Source organism: Phaenicophaeus curvirostris, chromosome 1 (assembly GCF_032191515.1).
Source record: "Phaenicophaeus curvirostris isolate KB17595 chromosome 1, BPBGC_Pcur_1.0, whole genome shotgun sequence".
Lineage (NCBI taxonomy): Eukaryota > Metazoa > Chordata > Aves > Cuculiformes > Cuculidae > Phaenicophaeus > Phaenicophaeus curvirostris.
Genome location: NC_091392.1, coordinates 65157785 through 65175437, shown reverse-complemented (window position 1 = coordinate 65175437; position 17653 = coordinate 65157785). Strand labels below are relative to the sequence as shown.

At 42.0% G+C, this 17653-nt stretch overlaps 1 protein-coding gene across 2 annotated transcripts; it reads right to left on the bottom strand.

The window, feature by feature from the left end:
* Positions 1-1000: 1000 nt before the first annotated feature.
* CCDC77 (coiled-coil domain containing 77) lies at positions 1001-16941 on the bottom strand. 2 transcript variants are annotated; one of them, XM_069849841.1, is made up of 11 exons: positions 16871-16941; positions 11376-11620; positions 10093-10235; positions 9057-9153; positions 7696-7762; positions 6749-6843; positions 5304-5452; positions 4717-4957; positions 3677-3802; positions 3438-3590; positions 1001-1650 (listed from the first exon to the last, which is right to left on the bottom strand). In XM_069849841.1, exons 2-11 carry the CDS (start codon positions 11598-11600, stop codon positions 1504-1506), a joined length of 1443 nt encoding a protein of 480 aa, XP_069705942.1. In that variant the 5' UTR covers positions 11601-11620; positions 16871-16941; the 3' UTR covers positions 1001-1503. The 2 variants fall into 2 exon arrangements, with proteins under 2 accessions (XP_069705942.1, XP_069705941.1); XM_069849840.1 differs by having other exon boundaries at positions 11376-11592; positions 16871-16929.
* Positions 16942-17653: the final 712 nt, after the last annotated feature.

The window sequence follows — 17653 nt, the reverse complement described above, 5'->3', positions numbered from 1 at the left end:
ACTGAAGTCTGTCTGTGATGAATGTGACTTCAAAAACATATACAAAATAAAAGCCACAGTACAGGACCATAAGGGGACAACAGGCTTGGCACAAAAAGGAGATGATTGAAGTGGCCCTTGACTTCTTAAGGGAATTTCCCCTCCTGCACTGCTTTCGTTGGTGCTACAAGAATTATTCTCTCTCTAAATCCTGTCAGTACAAAAACATCTTCTGCATATTTACCTCTCCCAAACGTTGAATGACTACCTCCATGACCACTACCACACTGAAGCGAAACTGCCTGCTTTTACAAACTAAGTTCTTTTCAATGGGGAAGGAAGTGCTGGTAGCCTATAGGTGTATACTTCAGAAAGATATCATTCAGCTTCTGTCAAATTTGACAGGGCAAGTAAGGTACAGTAGGAAACAGGCACCAAAATCCCTTTTCCAATGCAGATCCACTCAGTCTATAAGGTGAACAAGATTTGCTGATGCTACAGTAAAAGCATGCACACCCTACAATTATAAATTGGGGTGAAGCCATGTTGTAACACTTTTCATGATTTCACCTATTTTCTAGAATTATGATGTCCTGATGTCTGGTGCAAAGGCTCACGATATAACTAGAGCTGTATTTATCATGTAGCAACTAGGTACCTCATCTTCCACCTTGATTCCAGATATAGTACAGTAGCAACAACTGCTGTAGCAGTTGATCATGATTGTTGGTACGTAACCATGATATTGCTTAAAGCTAAAGACAGACAACACAGTGGTTATTTAATATAACTAGATGCCTTTTATTATGGGCTTCCCCTGTATGCTAAGATTAACTGGGAGGAAAGGGATGGGAAGGTGTGTAGTATTGTAGTATTTCCCTCATTCAAAACAAGCACAGATGTTACTGGTGCTTGCAGGTTATCTTCTTCCTTCATATTAGAACAGTCAGGTTTGTCCCAATTAGGTTAGAAACAAGCAAAAGGAAGCCATTTCAAGGGGAGAGCCAGATGCAACATGCTTTAGTATATACTCCCTATGTGTGGCCTTTTACAAATAAAATCTCCAGTTAAATCCTGAAGGGCCTAAACACAGAAATAGGAATAATTTAAACCATTTTAAAAGCTGCTCCTCACATAGAAAAAGTCAGTCAAGCAATTCAGCTCTTAAACTAGATCCTTACATGATTAATTTTATATGTGGCTTATAATATGCTTCAAATAAAGCTGAAGACCTACTGCAGATATGAAGGTAAAATGAAGTTGTAAGTATATTCCCAATTTATCAGTCATTATGAAATTTTTATGTCAGTCTTATCAGGTGTCATCTCTCAGCTGAAACAACAATATAATCTGGCATGTTATGAATGGCTCATGTACAATGTTATGATGTTAACTGCAGACTTCCTCAAGCCTTCTGTCACTGGCTGTCAGGAAACAAACAGGCAGGAACTGCCCTCACTTGTGCCTATTCCAGCCTAGCAACATACCATTCCTAAAACTAGGATGGCAGCTAATACCTCAGCTTCAACAGATCCGGAGTTCATTCTCCAAGCCATAGATTTTTGCTTTCAAGTTTTTTAGGTCCTCTTGAATTTTACGGGTTAGTCTGTTTCCTTGGCGGACTTCGTGTAGAATTGCAAGATCCTGGTCAGGTCCAATATTTAGAGTCACCTATAAAGGAAAAGAAAAACAGATTACGAAAACCAAAGCAGAACAGAGTACAATTTGGAGAGTTATATGAGGGATACAGACAAGATTGCTTTAAAGATGACCCTTTGTAGTTCGCAAAGAGGATGCTCAAGCTAATGTCACCATGCGAATGCATATCAGCAATAGAAAAGTGTTCCAGAACCAAAATGAAAGAACAAAGCTTCCGGGATTCTGATTCTATACATTATAATGATATATTACTGGCGAGGACAAAATATAATCAAGTTTACCCATAGCCTGTTAACACCTTTCTACTTCCTGGATTGCTCAGAGAGCCACAAAAAGAGGCAAGTTAAAATATTTTATCAACTAACTTAGCAAGTTCTAAGTACCTCTCTTGATAGGATGACATTTTGCCATCTTTTGGTACTAGAACCAGAGATGGTCTTACTGCTGTGGCTGCCCTGCTGCCTCCTGAACTGCACGCAGTTCAAGAGCAGCTCAAGTACAATGCCTAGTCTCAGGCCGTGCCATATGTCCCTTACTGAGCTGGACAAAGGCTGCTGCATAATCAGAATTCCTGATAGCAAGCTGGCCAGGACTTCTATTTCCTGTCACTCTGGAACTAGATAGCAAGCCAGCCCAGTCCCTTTCATAGAGCAGGGCACTCTTGGCAGCTGTGATCAAGGCCCTCTTTTCTCTTGACCCTTTAGGATGTCTCATTGTCATCACATAGTTCTTGGTCAAAGATTTTAATACCCAAATCGGGAAATTTAGTCACCTGTAGTCATTTTGACATCAAGTGACAAGAAAGACTTAAAGATCACCCTAGAGGCTTCTAGCAAGTATTTTGTTCCTCTGCCCTCTTGTGGTTAAAAGTGTAAAGAGTACAATTAAGAGCACACCCACAGTTACAAAACATACAGGTGTGTAGTAAAGGTGTCAGAGGCAATTATTTCACCCCATTCACATATCCTATTTAAATAATCAAGTTTAGAAACCCACAGCCATACAAAAAAAAAAATTAAAAAACCTGAAAACCTGAATCCTTTAGTGAAGATGAATGCACTATTCCAAGTAAACTGATCTGTGCCAAAATAGTACAGAAAATGAGTGAAACTGTGGCACTGACAGAGTCCTGAGAGTCAGCTGACAAAAGCTATGCCTAAAACATTCTCTCAAGCATATCTCAGGTAAATACGTCATCCTAAACTTGAAGCAACATCAAGGCTGCTGTTTCACTTCTCAGCTGTTCTGATGTTCATCTGTCTACACATTTAGAAGCCTCATCTTACTACAGAGTACCCAGCCTCAATTCCAGCTGTTGTTTCCGCAGTGATTTTTGCAGCATTACAAATGAGATATTAACACAGGAATAAACAGAATATTCTCAATACTTAAGTCTACCCCTTAACTGGAAAACAACAAACACTATGGCCTGCATACAGAAAACCAATTATAATTTTCGCTGCAGGATTTACTTCTGAAACTGACTTACTGCCTTGCAACTTTTGAGTCAGCTAAGTGAGCTATGGATATCAGATAAAAACTTCCAGAACTGCAACAAAAAGACACAGCTAATGTATACTCAAGACAGTTCCTGGAAAGCTTGATGCCCGACTGATCAACAAAACCAAATTTTTGCTTCGTAATTTAAGATAGTAAGTTTTATCAAATATTCATATCTAAAGGAGCACTTAGGAAAGAAAATTTCTTTAGCTTTAGGGAAATATTGCATTTAGACACTGAGAATACCCCTTTACGGGGTAAGCCCATAACAGCCTGCCCCAGAAATGCTTACTTAATACCTTAAAAAGCTGCTTCTCTACATCTTTCAACTTCTGTCGAAGATGTTTAATGTCATTCTTGAAGCCTTCCACTTCCATATTACGACGTTTTTCCAAGGCCTCATATTTCTGAGTCACCAGCTTTAGGCGCTTCCCCATCTTTTCTGAGCGTTCCTATGGAGATGAAAACTCAATAGGGTATACAAAACTAAAGGCTGCAGGATTGTCACATAGCTAGCATATGACTACAGACTAATTACCTTAAAGAGTTCTCTGCCAGCATCTCCCTCCTCACGAACCCTAGCCAGCTCACCTTCCAGGGTGACACACTGCTCTCTATACATGTTCGATAAGCGCTGTTCCTGCATTAGCTTTTCTTGCAGTGTCTAGAACGTGGAAAGAACAGAAAGAATCAACTCAAAAGCCATTGCTCACAAGATTACCCCTGCTCTGGAAAAGCAAGTGTGATAGATCGACAATAGGACATGCAAATAAAAAGAAAGAACTAGAGATACAGCTAATGAAATATCTGCATATGGACAATATTCTAATACTGCTTCCATTACCAAACCTCTTAATTAGGTTACTAGCTCTGCATGAGAGCTCATCATTCACGAGCTCTCTCGTCCTCTCCTTAAAAATAATATTCAACTTAGGATGTAATTCCCCTTTTCACATCTGCTTGCCCAGTACTGCTTTTCAGAAGCATCTCTGTGTAACGGTAGATGAAAACAATTCCCTATTGCCTGTTTACTTTCTAATTCCTTATTGCCCCAATTATCCACACCAGACCTCCCATCTTCTCATTGAAAGTACACTAGAAACAGAAGGGGGTGGGGGAAAACAAAACAAAACAAAAAAACTACTGTAGAAGAGCTGGGGGACAACAGCTGAAAAGGTCTTTATTCTTCCCTGACAACAGCAAGGAAGAAATAGACACCGCATACTAACTCCATTAGCTGGGAGCTTTTACACTAAGAGAAAGACATTTGCAACAAGTAGGTTAAGAAAAGCTGGTCCATACAACCATGGAGTTGATTTGTTCTGGGCATAAAAGAAACTGACAGGAAAATGCTACCATAAATCCTAACTCTACATTTTACCTGAAATGTGTAAGCAATGACAATTTTAAGGCAGGAGATGTTTTTTTCACATTAATGCCAACAACAATGTAACTTACAACAAGCCAGTTCAGCTTTGAAAGAGATGCTAGCTACAGCCAGTATTGGCAAAACCCAGATGCTTGCAATTTTCTCGTCAAAGGCAGTTAAAGAGCCTCTACTCAGGACAAACAAGTTACCTTTATTTCTCTGCTATGGAGTTTCCACGCTCCATCATCTGCTCGAAGCATCTTCTTGGTATCTCTCTGCTTCTTTGCTCTTCCTGACTCCCTGCTGATAAGCTGATCTGGATCTGTGTCAAGTTTCCTCAACAGACTGTCCTTCTCTGCCATCCATGCTTTCTCGTTGGCTCGTGCATCAAACTTGAGCTGAAGAAAGTCACGGGTACTCTCATATAAGAGATTTTGGGTCTTATGGAGTCTGTAAATAGGAATCCCAGTGGAGTTAATTCACTTCTTTCCTGGTTCCTACCTTAATTTCTTCAGTCATCACTGCAAGTTGAAAGAAGCACAGACAGAGACAGGTGCTTTCCTAATGAGTTTAGCTCTTCTCATCTAATGAAAAAGGTGACATTCTTTCAATGTGAAACAGGATTTTTGATATGTAGATTACTCCATTCATTTTCCTTCCACATACAACCAAACAGATGGCTGCATAATTTGCTTTTCTGCCTGCTGCAGCAAGCAACATATTGAAAGCAAAAATACTTCTATTGTTCCTTTGTTCTCAGCTCATGACTACACCATGATCATTCTCTCACACTCACTTATCTGTTATAGTTTTGATCTTGTCCTGGTCCCTCTGATGCTGGACCTGGGCTTCCTCCATGTGAATCCGCCTGTCCTCTAGTAGTGCCTCAACCTGTTCCTTGGCTAATTGCGTCTGTTCTTCTAGCTGAGCTTGCAGGGCCTCCACCTGAACAGGTATACAAAGACATTCCCGAATAAGACCTCACAGGATTTCTGCTTCTGTCCTCACAAGCTCCTTTTAAATTCTAGGATTCAGATCAAAGAATCTACCCAAGAATACCTTCAAGAGTTCCAATTTCTCTACTTTTTGTTTTAACGTTAAATATTTCAAACTACTAAAACATTAAGAAAACAAATCACGCTACATGCAAGACAGTCATATTATAAATGGCAACAACAGACAGAAGATACTGGAAAGATTTAAATTGCACGCAGGGTGTGACAAATCCTGTGAAATATGCAGAGACGCTTCTATTCTTCTGCTATCTTCTTCCAATGAAATGGTGATACAAAAATACCCAAGTTCTAGGAAGGCAGCAACTCCAAATATCTTGAACAAAAGAAATTGCTCAACCAGAATGAATCATGAAATGCAATCAAGATAATGAGTTAAGGGGAGGAACACAAAGAATCTTGATTTGGGGCATATAGTCAGGGAGACAAACTGGAACAAATAATTGAAAAAAGCACATCCACCCAACATGTAAGAAACTATTTGAAAAAACGTGGCATCAATTTAGATTGCTTATTTTTATGGCAATGGTATGATGCTTTTGCTCCAAAATAAAAGTCGTTAGACAGTGAACTGGCTACTAGATCAGTTACCATCACCTTTCAACAAAAAAAAAATAATTTAAACCAAAAATATTTATTTGCTGTGCAAGTTTGTTCTTTAATTTGCTTCTCTTGATTCACGCTTCCTCATGCATTACATACAGCCTGTATCTTCCCCAATTCGCGATTCTGCACATTATCTTTTATTCTCTGATGCCATCTACACCCCGTCTTTCACTGAAGTCTATCAAAGGAACATTGCATTGTACTAGCACATCTTATCAGGGCTACCTAAGTGAATCTTAAGCACATTGCTTTTGTCAGACTTTCCCAAAATACACAATCCTACAAATGATCTGTGAGTTTAATGTAAATTGGTAGCCCCAATCAAATTATGATAATTAACCTCAATTACAAATTCTTTATGTAAGGGCAACACATTCAAATTGATGTTACTGGAATATCTGCTTATGTAAAGCCTCCAGAATCAGACTCAATTTCTTAAACAAAAGCCTACATTCACCACAAAGAAACAGTAAAGCAAACTGATAGAGAGTGGGAATCCATAGTAAGATGCGGGGACCGATAACATTGGTATGTCTACATCTTAAGTAAGCAGACAGCATATTTTTCTATCAATTTCCTGGATTACAAGGAAGTGTGTGCATTGTTTAGCAAATGTTTTTACCTGAAGCAGAAGTGTTTGATTATCTTTGTGATATCTCTCAGGACTTTCTGGTTTGTCTCCTTTTGCTGCTGGTTTTGAAGCGCTCCTCTTGATGTCTATAGCAGAAATTTTACAGTAATAGAAAAATATTTACCAGTCTACCTGCAGTACCTTTCTTAGCACAAAATATTGTATGTTCTGGCAGGCCTACAAGAACAGGAAAAAGCTCACCACTGCTACAGTCACAAGGACTTCCAGGAGGGCTAGCTGGATGAAGTCTCAGAACTTATGGTGATCACATATCTTTATCCCACACAAGAACACCACAGCATTTAGGCAGCCTACTAGTTTTCCTGACATATATAGAAAGCACATGTAACAAGTTTTCTTAAATAATGAATAGGCAATGATACAGCTGCACAAGCCTCAAGCCTTGAATAAGTTTTGAGCTTGCTAACTAATTTTAGACGTGGAATGGCTTGTGTTGGAAGGGACCTTAAGAGATGACCTAGTTCCAACCCTGCCTGCCATGGGCAGGAACACCTTCCACTGGATCAGGCTACACAAAGCCTCATTCAGCCTGACTAGTCAGTTTGGAAAAGGCAGCTCTTTCAAAAGAGAAAGTCAGTAAGTAGGCATGTAGATTCGCACTACCATCTACACTAAAGGCAAGAGAACCTTGCACCTTGGAATGACTGTGGCCAAGGATGCTTGACTAGTCAGTACCTGCATAATTCCAGAACAGCCACTCCACAGTCACATCAGCCAAGCAGATCACAGACAGGAGAACCAGTTCATGGTATTTTAAAAGATTTTGAAGGGAAGTCTAGAGTATTGCATGTATGTGTATGTGCACACTGGATACTTTTAGAGAACTGTAAACACACCAAAGTATTTACAGTAAGGAATTATTTTGGTATACCATAGGCAAACACTAAGAGACACGTATCAGCAGCTTGGTACGGTACCTGTTCTAGAAGTATCACTTCGTTTGTGTGGCTCGCTGGATTTAGTTGGTCTTTGCAGAACAGTAACCTAAAGAAACAAGATTAGATATCTGTGTTGAACATCAGACTTGTCCAAAGCTGCAATGGTCAAGAGCAAATCTAAGAGTAAAATGAGATATCCAGGAGAACAGTATTACCTCACTTCTACCACAAGACAAGGAAGACATTCACAAGTATAATGTCTGTGCAGAAAAGTTTCCTTTGTTGTGGCTGAGTTTTGCCACTTCTGCCTCCTTTCTATTTTTTTTTTCCATCAAAAAAACTGGAAAGTAATCCTGCCTTTGCTGGCTTCATTAGGATGAAAATCAGCAGCCTCAGCAGGAAAAGGAGCATGTTGGGGACAGAAAGGAGGTGAAGATGAAGATTATGTTATTTCCTTATTTCATACTCCTTCTTGCCTTAGCAAGACAGAGAAATGCAAAGCTTGATTTATCAGCATATTCTCTCAAGCTACTCAACAAGTCTGAGATAAAAGCTAACCAATAAAAACTACTGAAACAATTTAGCAGTTGAACTGAAACCCACTGAGAACAGGCAGCCATAAGGGAGCAGGTTATAACCCCAATGCTTATCTTGAGGTCAGTGCTACATAATGGACCTAAATTTAGAGCTACCCTGTATGAGGGAATTTTAAAGCTTCTGTGAGATTTTTGTACTGCTTGAACAGTGCAGAGCAACCACAAACAATGCAGCAGATTTCAGCCTTTTTCTGCACTTCATTCCAAGATAAATCCTATATTCCATCACAATCTCCGTATGTAGATCCAACTACATTGCCCTTCATATGCACTGCCATTTAATCAATTTGACAGTACTTCTGAAATGTGATACAATATTGCCTAGAGGGGGTGGCTCTTCTGCAGTCTCTTGCCCAGGAAACTTCTGCAGCAACTTCGGCTCTGCTTTACTCTTCACTGAGGCCCACCCTGGCACTCCAAGCTAGCTTATCTCCAAACACTGCACTTGGACATTTTCTGTGCTTCTACTCTTGATTTTAGTCTTTGTAGCGTTCTCTCCAGCTTCTCAATGGCTACTTGTCACATAGCTTCAGGCTCCTATCTGACATTTAGGAGGCTGATCTGCAGGCACGTTTTGAAGTTAGAAGGGGTAACAGGAACTATTTCCAGTGTGCTTGTTCCTACTTATCTAGGTCAGCAGCTATACTAAAGCCTGATTTTGCCACAGAGCTACAGATCCCTCCTGCTGTGGGCTCATTTCACAACTTCTGACTTGTGGGGCAGATCTAGTCTGTGGTCATTCTCCAGGACACAGGTCTTCATGTTACAATCAAAAGTAGAGTTCTGCAGAAAAATTGAACTTGCCTTATGTGGAGGCTCCTTAAGAAAATACGTAACCTCTCCTTTGTCTGTTCCCACTAAAGCCAGGAGATGTTGAATTTTTTTTCTATCCTCCAGTTCCCTAGAATTCAAAGAAAGTGGTCAGCACATTGCTATTTTTAAATACACCAAGACATTGTTAGAGACTGTTCTTCTAGTTTACTCATCAATACCTACAAGTCTTCCAAAACGTGAGAATACTGCTTTAGAAACAGACTTCCAATGACATTACTGACGTTGCAGATATAATAACACCACTAACTCTGCTGGCATCAAGGAGCATTCCTCTTTTCCATGAGACAATACCACATAGGCAGGTACAACAATAGCACACAGTAGCTATGAAATACCTGAAACTTCATTCAACAGATTGCAACAGTCCATTGTTTTTAAAACAAGTTGCGTTAAGGGCTGCATCAGACTTCGCATCACACTCTTGAGAGGTGCCATAGCAGACTGATATACATTTTGACTTAAGTTCTTAGGGCTGCAACAGAAAACTTGATATTATCACAACAAACATTCGGAAGATTGGTAACTCCGTTGCCATTGGCAGGCACTCTGGTACAGCAGGTTATATTACAGTTCGCCACCTAAACATCACTAGAAAGGAATGACTGTCAACATGATGCCACAGTCAGGGGAAACTGTTTGCTTTGATCTGTATTTTATACTTGAGCTTAAGTGTCTTTAGGGCCCTGGCAGAAAGTTTTGTAGGTGGGTGCAAAGTTTGCTTAAATCAGAACCTCCAGATTTAAACTGGCAACTCACAATTCAAATCTGAATCTATGTTCAAAATCTGCTCTTCCTTCTACTACTAGAATAGGAAGAATAAGTGGAAACACACTCAGCAGCAAGCCAGACTGCACTGCACCTCTGAGACTGGTACAATTTCATAGGAGCCCTCCCGGGAAGTGTGGCATAATTGCTTCTGTGAAGACTCCAGATCTGGATAAGAACTAGAACATAACACATGCAATTGCTGCTGCCAGTGACTCATCCCACCATCTAGACAACTCACCTGATTTTCAGTCGGTCATTCTCCGAGTAAAGACGAAGGACTTGCTCCCTCTCCTGGAAGAGGTAGACTTGCATATCACTCAAAGCCTTTTGCAACTCTGCAATCTCCTCTTCTCGCTGATGTACTTCCCACTGCAATTTGTGCTAGGTAGAGAGGATAAGGTACTTGAAAGATACAAAGCATTGGGCAATACTCACAAACTTCAAAGCACTTGTACCCCAAGCCTATAACTGATATAGAAAGTGAATCATTTTACTCTTACAAAGTTTGGCCAAGTGAGGGCATGATTTGAGAAAAATATTTAAAATTGTTTCAATAGGGAGTTCAGGGCCCTGAGAATCATTGTCATCAAACAACAGTCAAATAATGTCTAAGCTAGGGTCTCCAGTTTCCAGTGGTTGCACTTCTGCTCTGGAAGTCAGAGTGGCACAGATATGGGGAGTCTGATGTCAACAAAATCCTAGCAAAGACTCTGTAATAGCACTTGCTCTTAAAAGAAACTACTGAAGAATAAGCATTTAAAGCATTTCTGTGGTTTAGGAGCGAGAAATTTGGCTAGTTATTAAATTTCATCAATGATTTTCTACCTGGTGCAGGAAACAGCCAGTACTTGAGGAGACACCCCAGTCACCTCAGAAGTGACTGTTCTGGCCCAAAGGGTCAGTCATTATGACAAAGAAGACTGCTATGCAAATGTATGCAGTGAGGCATATTAGAGCACTGAAGTTACAGATATTCTGTAAGGTTTTTTTAACTCTTCAAAGTCAAAATTTTTAGGTTTTGGAGTTTGTTAATGTTTATTTGGTCTGTACTACTATTGATTAATAGCCTATGGCCAAGTTTAGGAATGCCACTGCAGTAAACAAATGATATCTGTACCTCAAAGCTCATTAAATGTAAGCAAAAGAGCAGTCATTTGCTATGAGGAACAGGGGAACAAAGCTGGACAATTTTGGAACTGAATATCTAAACTCAGGCTTTGATTTAAAAAAAAAAAAACCACAAACCCAACACAAACAGAAACAAATAATCCTCTGAAGATATAACCAAACTATAATGACTTAAGAATAGAAAAATATCCTACAGGTATGTTTTTGCTTTGACAGAGGACAGACAGCTGGACTTTACAACCAAACATTGAAATCTATTTATTTCTTCTCAGCTCAGTTCTATCACGTTACTGAAATCTTAAGACCACCTGTGCTGAGTTTTCAGCTGAAAAGAAATAGGAAGTCTGTGTAAGGGTATATAGTCTGTCATCACACAAAAACTATTTTCCTAACCTGCTCATCATACGTTTCTTTGTATCGCTCCAGCCTTTTTACCAAATCCTCATGTTCTTCATCAAAGTCAGCAATCTTCTTGCGGTAGTATTCCAGCAGCTCCCGGGAGGGATGAAGAAAGGCCAAGTGCTCATTTATTGAAGGGAGAGGAGTAAAGTCCCCCTGACTCGGAGACAGAGAACTAGTGTATCTTGATGAGACATAGGGGGTTGCCAGCCTGGACATAAACAGTTTCTGACATGTAGCTACAGACAATAAAATAAAAAAGCTTTCTCAAACAGTTAAAAAAAGATTTTCCATCTTAACACAGATGAAATTTCAAACACAGATTAGCTTGTCTGCTCCAGGTATTAACTGGAGATCACAGCATTTAGGAGAAATAAAAGCTCTGATATAGAAAAGCTTGCAAGCTTACTGTAGAGTCGAAATCGGGCCAACTGATTGAAAAGGGAGAAAGAAAAACCTTACAAAGGGAAGTCCCATAGGTTATTTCGGGAAGGTGAATGTAAAAGGAGGAGGTGGCAAAAAAAAAAAAAAAGAGAACAAAAGGGACAAAAAGTCTGTTGTGCAATTAGAAGGGGCAGCCACTGTAAGCTAAACAGGACTACATCATCTGTGAAAGAGTCATTACCTGATAACTGGAGAGGAAAACACTTTCTAAAGAGAGACTACTGAACAGAGAAAACAACTCAGGTTAGCTGATGCACCAGCAACCATAATTTAAGGAACCTACATGTTTCCTTTTCTGGTGTACTTGATGTTCTCATCCACATAACTTGCCCACCCTTGATAACGAAAGGGAAGTTTCCAGGTTGTTGGATCATATGTTGAGATACTAGATTGCAAGTATGTCAATATTACGTAAATCAAATCTAGAATACGTATGTGTAATTGCTTAAGATAAAAATAAGATATGTAATGTTCACCACATCCACACATTTAATCGGCTCAAACAAGCACCAAATTTACAAATAGAGCAGAGTTCAGAATACTCGTGGAAAGTGTGTTGTTCTTTATGTTGACCTGACAAACACAGCAGAGTTCAGAATATTCTTGGAAAGGGTTTTTTGTTCTTTATGTTGACCTGACAAACACTTTTTAAAATGATATCACGAGTAACTGAATTAGAGCCGAGAACCCTATTTACTAAAGATCTAATTAACAAAAACAGCCCTAAACTTGATTCTGGAGCCAGTACCAGAACTTTGATCAAAAAGTTATCAAGCAATAGACATTGAGGCAGCGGTGACCTTAATAGGTCCCCCGTGAAAGCTGCTTAGATCAATGTGCTACATCCATGGGAGCATGCCAAGCTCTGTAACTCCTGGCACTGTAGGAAACTATTAAATATGCAGTCACATGATTATTTCATCTAGGAATTTGCCCATCTGTTCTGCCCAGAAAGGCCTTAAACCACACACTTGGAAAAACAGGTGACAGTGATACTGAAAATGCCAGCAAATAAAATCTCTAAGATTCATTCAGGAGTTTTTGAAAGCAAGCATCCTTTATTAAGCCTGGGCAACGTGAGTTATCTACTTCAATCACGTGCTGTGAGACAAGAGCTGGGGACAGAATCACAGAATAACCAGGTTGGAAGAGACCCACCGGATCATCGAGTCCAACCGTTCCCATCAAACACTAAACCATATCCCTCAGCACCTCATCCACCCGTGCCTTAAACACCTCCAGGGAAGGTGACTCAACCACCTGCTGGGCAGCCTGTTCCACTGCCCAATGACCCTTTCTGTAAAGAATTTTTTCCTAATGTCCAGCCTAAACCTCCCCTGGTGGAGCCTGAGGCCATTCCCTCTTGTCCTGTCCCCTGTCACTTGGGAGAAGAGGCCAGCACCCTCCTCTCTACAACCTCCTTTCAGGTAGTTGTAGAGAGCAATGAGGTCTCCCCTCAGCCTCCTCTTCTCCAGGCTAAACAACCCCAGCTCTCTCAGCTGCTCCTCATAAGGCCTGTTCTCCAGCCCCTTCACCAGCTTTGTTGCTCTTCTCTGGACTCGCTCCAGAGCCTCAACATCCTTCTTGTGGTGAGGGGCCCGGAACTGAACACAGTATTCGAGGAGCGGTCTCACCAGTGCCGAATACAGAGGGAGGATAACCTCCCTGGACCTGCTGGTCACGCCATTTCTGATACAAGCCAAGATGCCATTGGCCTTCTTGGCCACCTGGGCACACTGCTGGCTCATATTCAGTCGGTTGTCAACCAACACACCCAGGTCCCTCTCCTTCAGGCAGCTTTCTAGACAGACTTCTCCTAGTCTGTAGCACTGTATAGTGTTGTTGTGCCCCAAGTGCAGGACCCGGCACTTGGCCTTGTTAAACCTCATGCCATTGGACTCTGCCCAGCGGTCCAGCCTGTTCAGATCCCTTTGCAGAGCCTCCCTACCCTCCAGCAGATCGACACTTCCACCCAGCTTAGTGTCGTCCGCAAACTTGCTAAGGGTGCACTCAATGCCTTCATCCAGGTCATTGATGAAGACATTGAACAGGGCTGGACCCAGCACTGAGCCCTGGGGAGCCCCACTTGTCCCAGGCCTCCAGCTGGATTTCACACCATTTACCACCACTCTCTGGGCCCGGCCAGCCAACCAGTTTTCCACCCAGGAGAGTGTGCGCCTGTCCAGGCCAGAGGCTGACAGTTTCCCAAGCAGAATGCTGTGAGAAACTGTGTCAAAGGCTTTACTGAAGTCCAGGAAGACCACATTCACAGCCTTTCCCTCATCCAGCAGCCGAGTCACTTTGTCATAGAAGGTGATCAGGTTAGTGTGGCAAGACCTGCCTTTTGTGAACCCATGTTGACTGGGCCTGATCACTCGGTTCACTTGCATGTGCTTCATGATAGCACTCAAGATCACCTGCTCCATGACTTTCCCTGGCACTGAGGTCAGACTGACAGGCCTGTAGCTTCCTGGGTCCTCCCTGCGGCCCTTTTTGTAGATGGGATATATATGAATGAATATATAACCCAGAATGTATAACCCAGTGACATACGCACGTGTATAAATTCTCCCAAAAGTCTTATGCATATTCTATTACTCTCCAAGGACTAAATTTAATGTTGCTATAAACTTCCCAACAGTCAAAACTCTTGTTAATTTGAAGCTAGCTTTAGCTCTCCGCTTGACCTTGCATTTGAGACAGGGAGAGACTGCAAACAGAGGCAATTATAGAAAAAGACACACCTGTTCAGCACAGAACATTCATCTTCAATAAATGAACAGTGTCTGGAAAAACACTCCTTGAAAGAAAACATGCTATCAGACCAACATTCTAACTCTCAGAAAACCCACAATTACTTAGATGGAACTTTACTTCAGCTTAAATCAAAGATATTCTGCTTTCTGTAACAGCGACTACTTCTTGTACTAGTAGAAGCTATCGCAGGGACTGCCTGACTTCTGAAAAAGTTACTTGGAAGAACTTTCCTTGAGCTTAAATGAAAATATTCCACCTTTTGTAAGAGTAATCACTTTTTGTATCAAATGGAACAAAAGAGAATAGGTAACATGGGCACAAAGTGCACACTTTATGACAGACCTTGATACCAAAAAAGCCAGGAAATCAATTCTCTAAGACTTGGTTTGGAGTTTTAGAAAGCAAGCACCCTTTATCAGGCCTGGACAACATGAGAGCGTGATCTCCATCAATCGTGAATCGTGTGCAACAAGATAAGAGCTGGGACAGAATATATTTCCCACTTACATGCCATATGGATAAATTTCTCCAGAAGTCTCACGCGTATCCTATTACTTTCTGAGGTCTAATTTTAATGCTACTAGGAGCTTCCTAACAGTCAAAACTCTTGCTAATTTGGAGCCAGCTCTGCCTGACCTTGCCCTTGAGATTGGGAGAGACTGCAAACACATATGATCACAGAAGAGACAACTGTTCAGCACAGATCCCACTGCACACAACAGTGGAAAAACACTATTTGAAAAAACAATGCTATTGAAAAAATACGCTATCACAGGGAATTTCTGTCTAATTTTCAAAAAAATACAATTACTTGGATGAATTTTACTTGAGCTTAAATCAAAATATTCTACTTTTTTGTGGCACTAACTACTTTTTGTATCAAACACAACAGAAGAAAGTAGACAACAAGGGCACAAGGTACACACTTCATGACAGACCTTGATACCAAAAATGCCAGGAAATCAACTCTCTAAGACTTGGAGTTTCAGAAAGTAAGCACCCTTTATCAGGCCTGGGCAACACAGAAGGGAGCAACCTCCATCAACTGTGCGCAGCGAACCAAGAGCTGGAGACAGGACATGTGTGTCCCACTGACATGCAATATGGATAAATCTCCCCAGAAATCTTATGCCTACTCTGTTACTTTCCAAGGTCTAATTTTAATATTATGAACTTCCCAACAGTCACAACCCCTGCTAATTAGAAGCTTTGGGTCCAGGTCTGTCTAACCTTGCCTTTGAGATCGGGAGAGAGTGCAAACAGAGGTGATCAGAGAAGAAGAGGTGTCTGTTCAGAGCAGATCTCACTGCACACAACAGCGCCTGGAAAAACACTATTTGAAAATGCAGTTACCTGGATGAGTTCTACTTGAGTTTAAGCAGAAATTTTCAGCTTTTTTTAACAGTAACTACTTTTTTGTATCAAATGCAACAGGAAAAAAAAGCAGGTAACATGGGATGTAATTGGGAGCTTCCAAGTCAGCTCTGCCTGACCTTGCACTGGAGACTGAGAAAGACTGAAAACACAGGTGATCACAGAAAAGATGTCTGCTCAGCACAGATCACGCTGCACAGCGCGTCTGGAAAAAGCACCATGTGAAGAGAACACGGCAAAAATCATAGAATCATAGAAAAACCAGGTTGGAAGAGACCCACTGGATCATTGAGTCCAACCATTCCTATTAAACACTAAACCATGTCCCTCAGCACCTCGTCCACCCATCCCTTAAACACTTCCAGGGAAGGTGACTCAACCACCTCCCTTGGCAACCTCTGCCAGTGCCCAATGACCCTTTCTGTGAAAATTTTTTTCCTAATGTCCAGCCTAAACCTCCCCTGGCGGAGCTTGAGGCCATTCCCTCTTGTCCTGTCCCCTGTCACTTGGGAGAAGAGGCCAGCACCCTCCTCTCCACAACCTCCTTTCAGGTAGTTGTAGAGAGCAATGAGGTCTCCCCTCAGCCTCCTCTTCTCCAGGCTAAACAACCCCAGCTCTCTCAGCCGCTCCTCGTAAGACCTAATCTCCCCTAAGAAAAACACGCTATTAGAATAACACGCTATCAGAGGGATAGTCCGTCTCGTTGGCAGAAAATAGTTACCTAGATGAAATTTACTTGAGCTGCAAGTCAAAATACCGCATTGTTTGTAGCAGCAACTACTTTTGGTACCACATGGAACGGAAGAGACGAGGTAACACGGGACACCCTTCCCCCTAGAGCTACGGAAGAGCGGAAGCAAAGGCGTGAGGAGGAGGAAGAGCAGAGGATGGAAGAGGAGACAAAGCCCAGCTACCTCGTGGGGCGCGGGGAGGGCCCGGCCCGCGAAGCCGCCGCGCTCATGGCGGACACCGGGCACCGCGCGACGGAGCAACGGCCGCCGCCGCAGCTTAAACGGCGGGGAGAGGCGCGGCGCGCGCCTCCGCCAATCACAGGAAACCTTTAGTGAGGAGCCCGCCAATCACAGGCAGCCTACCATGCGCCCCCGCCCCTCCGCCAATCACAGGCAGTCTTTAAATGCAGCGCCCGCCCCTCCGCCAATCACAGGCGGTCTTTAAATGCAGCGCCCGCCCCTCCACCAATCACAGGCAGCCTTCCATGCGGCGCCGGCGCCTCTGCCAATCGGCGCTCGCGACACAGGCGGTGATGGGGGGGGTCGAGTGTGCGGCATTTAGGGTAGGAACGCGGGGCTGTGGCTGGGGGAGCCGCTTTTCGTGAGGGCAGCAGGGGCTGGGGCAGCGCAGCCTGCAGCTGGGGCTCATTTCCTCAGTAAACGATATAAGTTGCTAAACTGTTATATATTTGAATATTATGTATAGATGTTGTGATTTTAGTACTAAAATGTCAGATTAGCTTGAACAATAACTTTTAGCTAGCCTCTAGCTGGATACGTACACTAAATTAAGGACTTTTAACAAGGCTGCAGTTAGAAAGAATGGGAAAAAGTCTGTCTGTATCTAATTAAGCCAGATAACAAGGATGAGCACAATGATAAGAGAAAGAAGAACCAGTTAGGACCAGATGTAACCTTGAAGAGGTGACCGAAGACTCCAAGCGCACACGCAAGAAGGAGAGTTGA

What these genes read in the sequence shown, in the direction of transcription:
- CCDC77 (XM_069849840.1), bottom strand. Translation starts at nt 16,917, where the DNA reads ATGAGCGCGGCGGCTTCGCGGGCCGGGCCCTCCCCGCGCCCCACGAG. An exon ending in CCCTCCCCGCGCCCCACGAG is followed by an intron (nt 11,593 to 16,870) that starts GTAGCTGGGCTT and finishes GTTTATGTCCAG; the next exon opens with GCTGGCAACCCCCTATGTCT. An exon ending in TTAAGGAGCCTCCACATAAG is followed by an intron (nt 7,763 to 9,056) that starts GCAAGTTCAATT and finishes TTGTTTCTTTAG; the next exon opens with GTTACTGTTCTGCAAAGACC.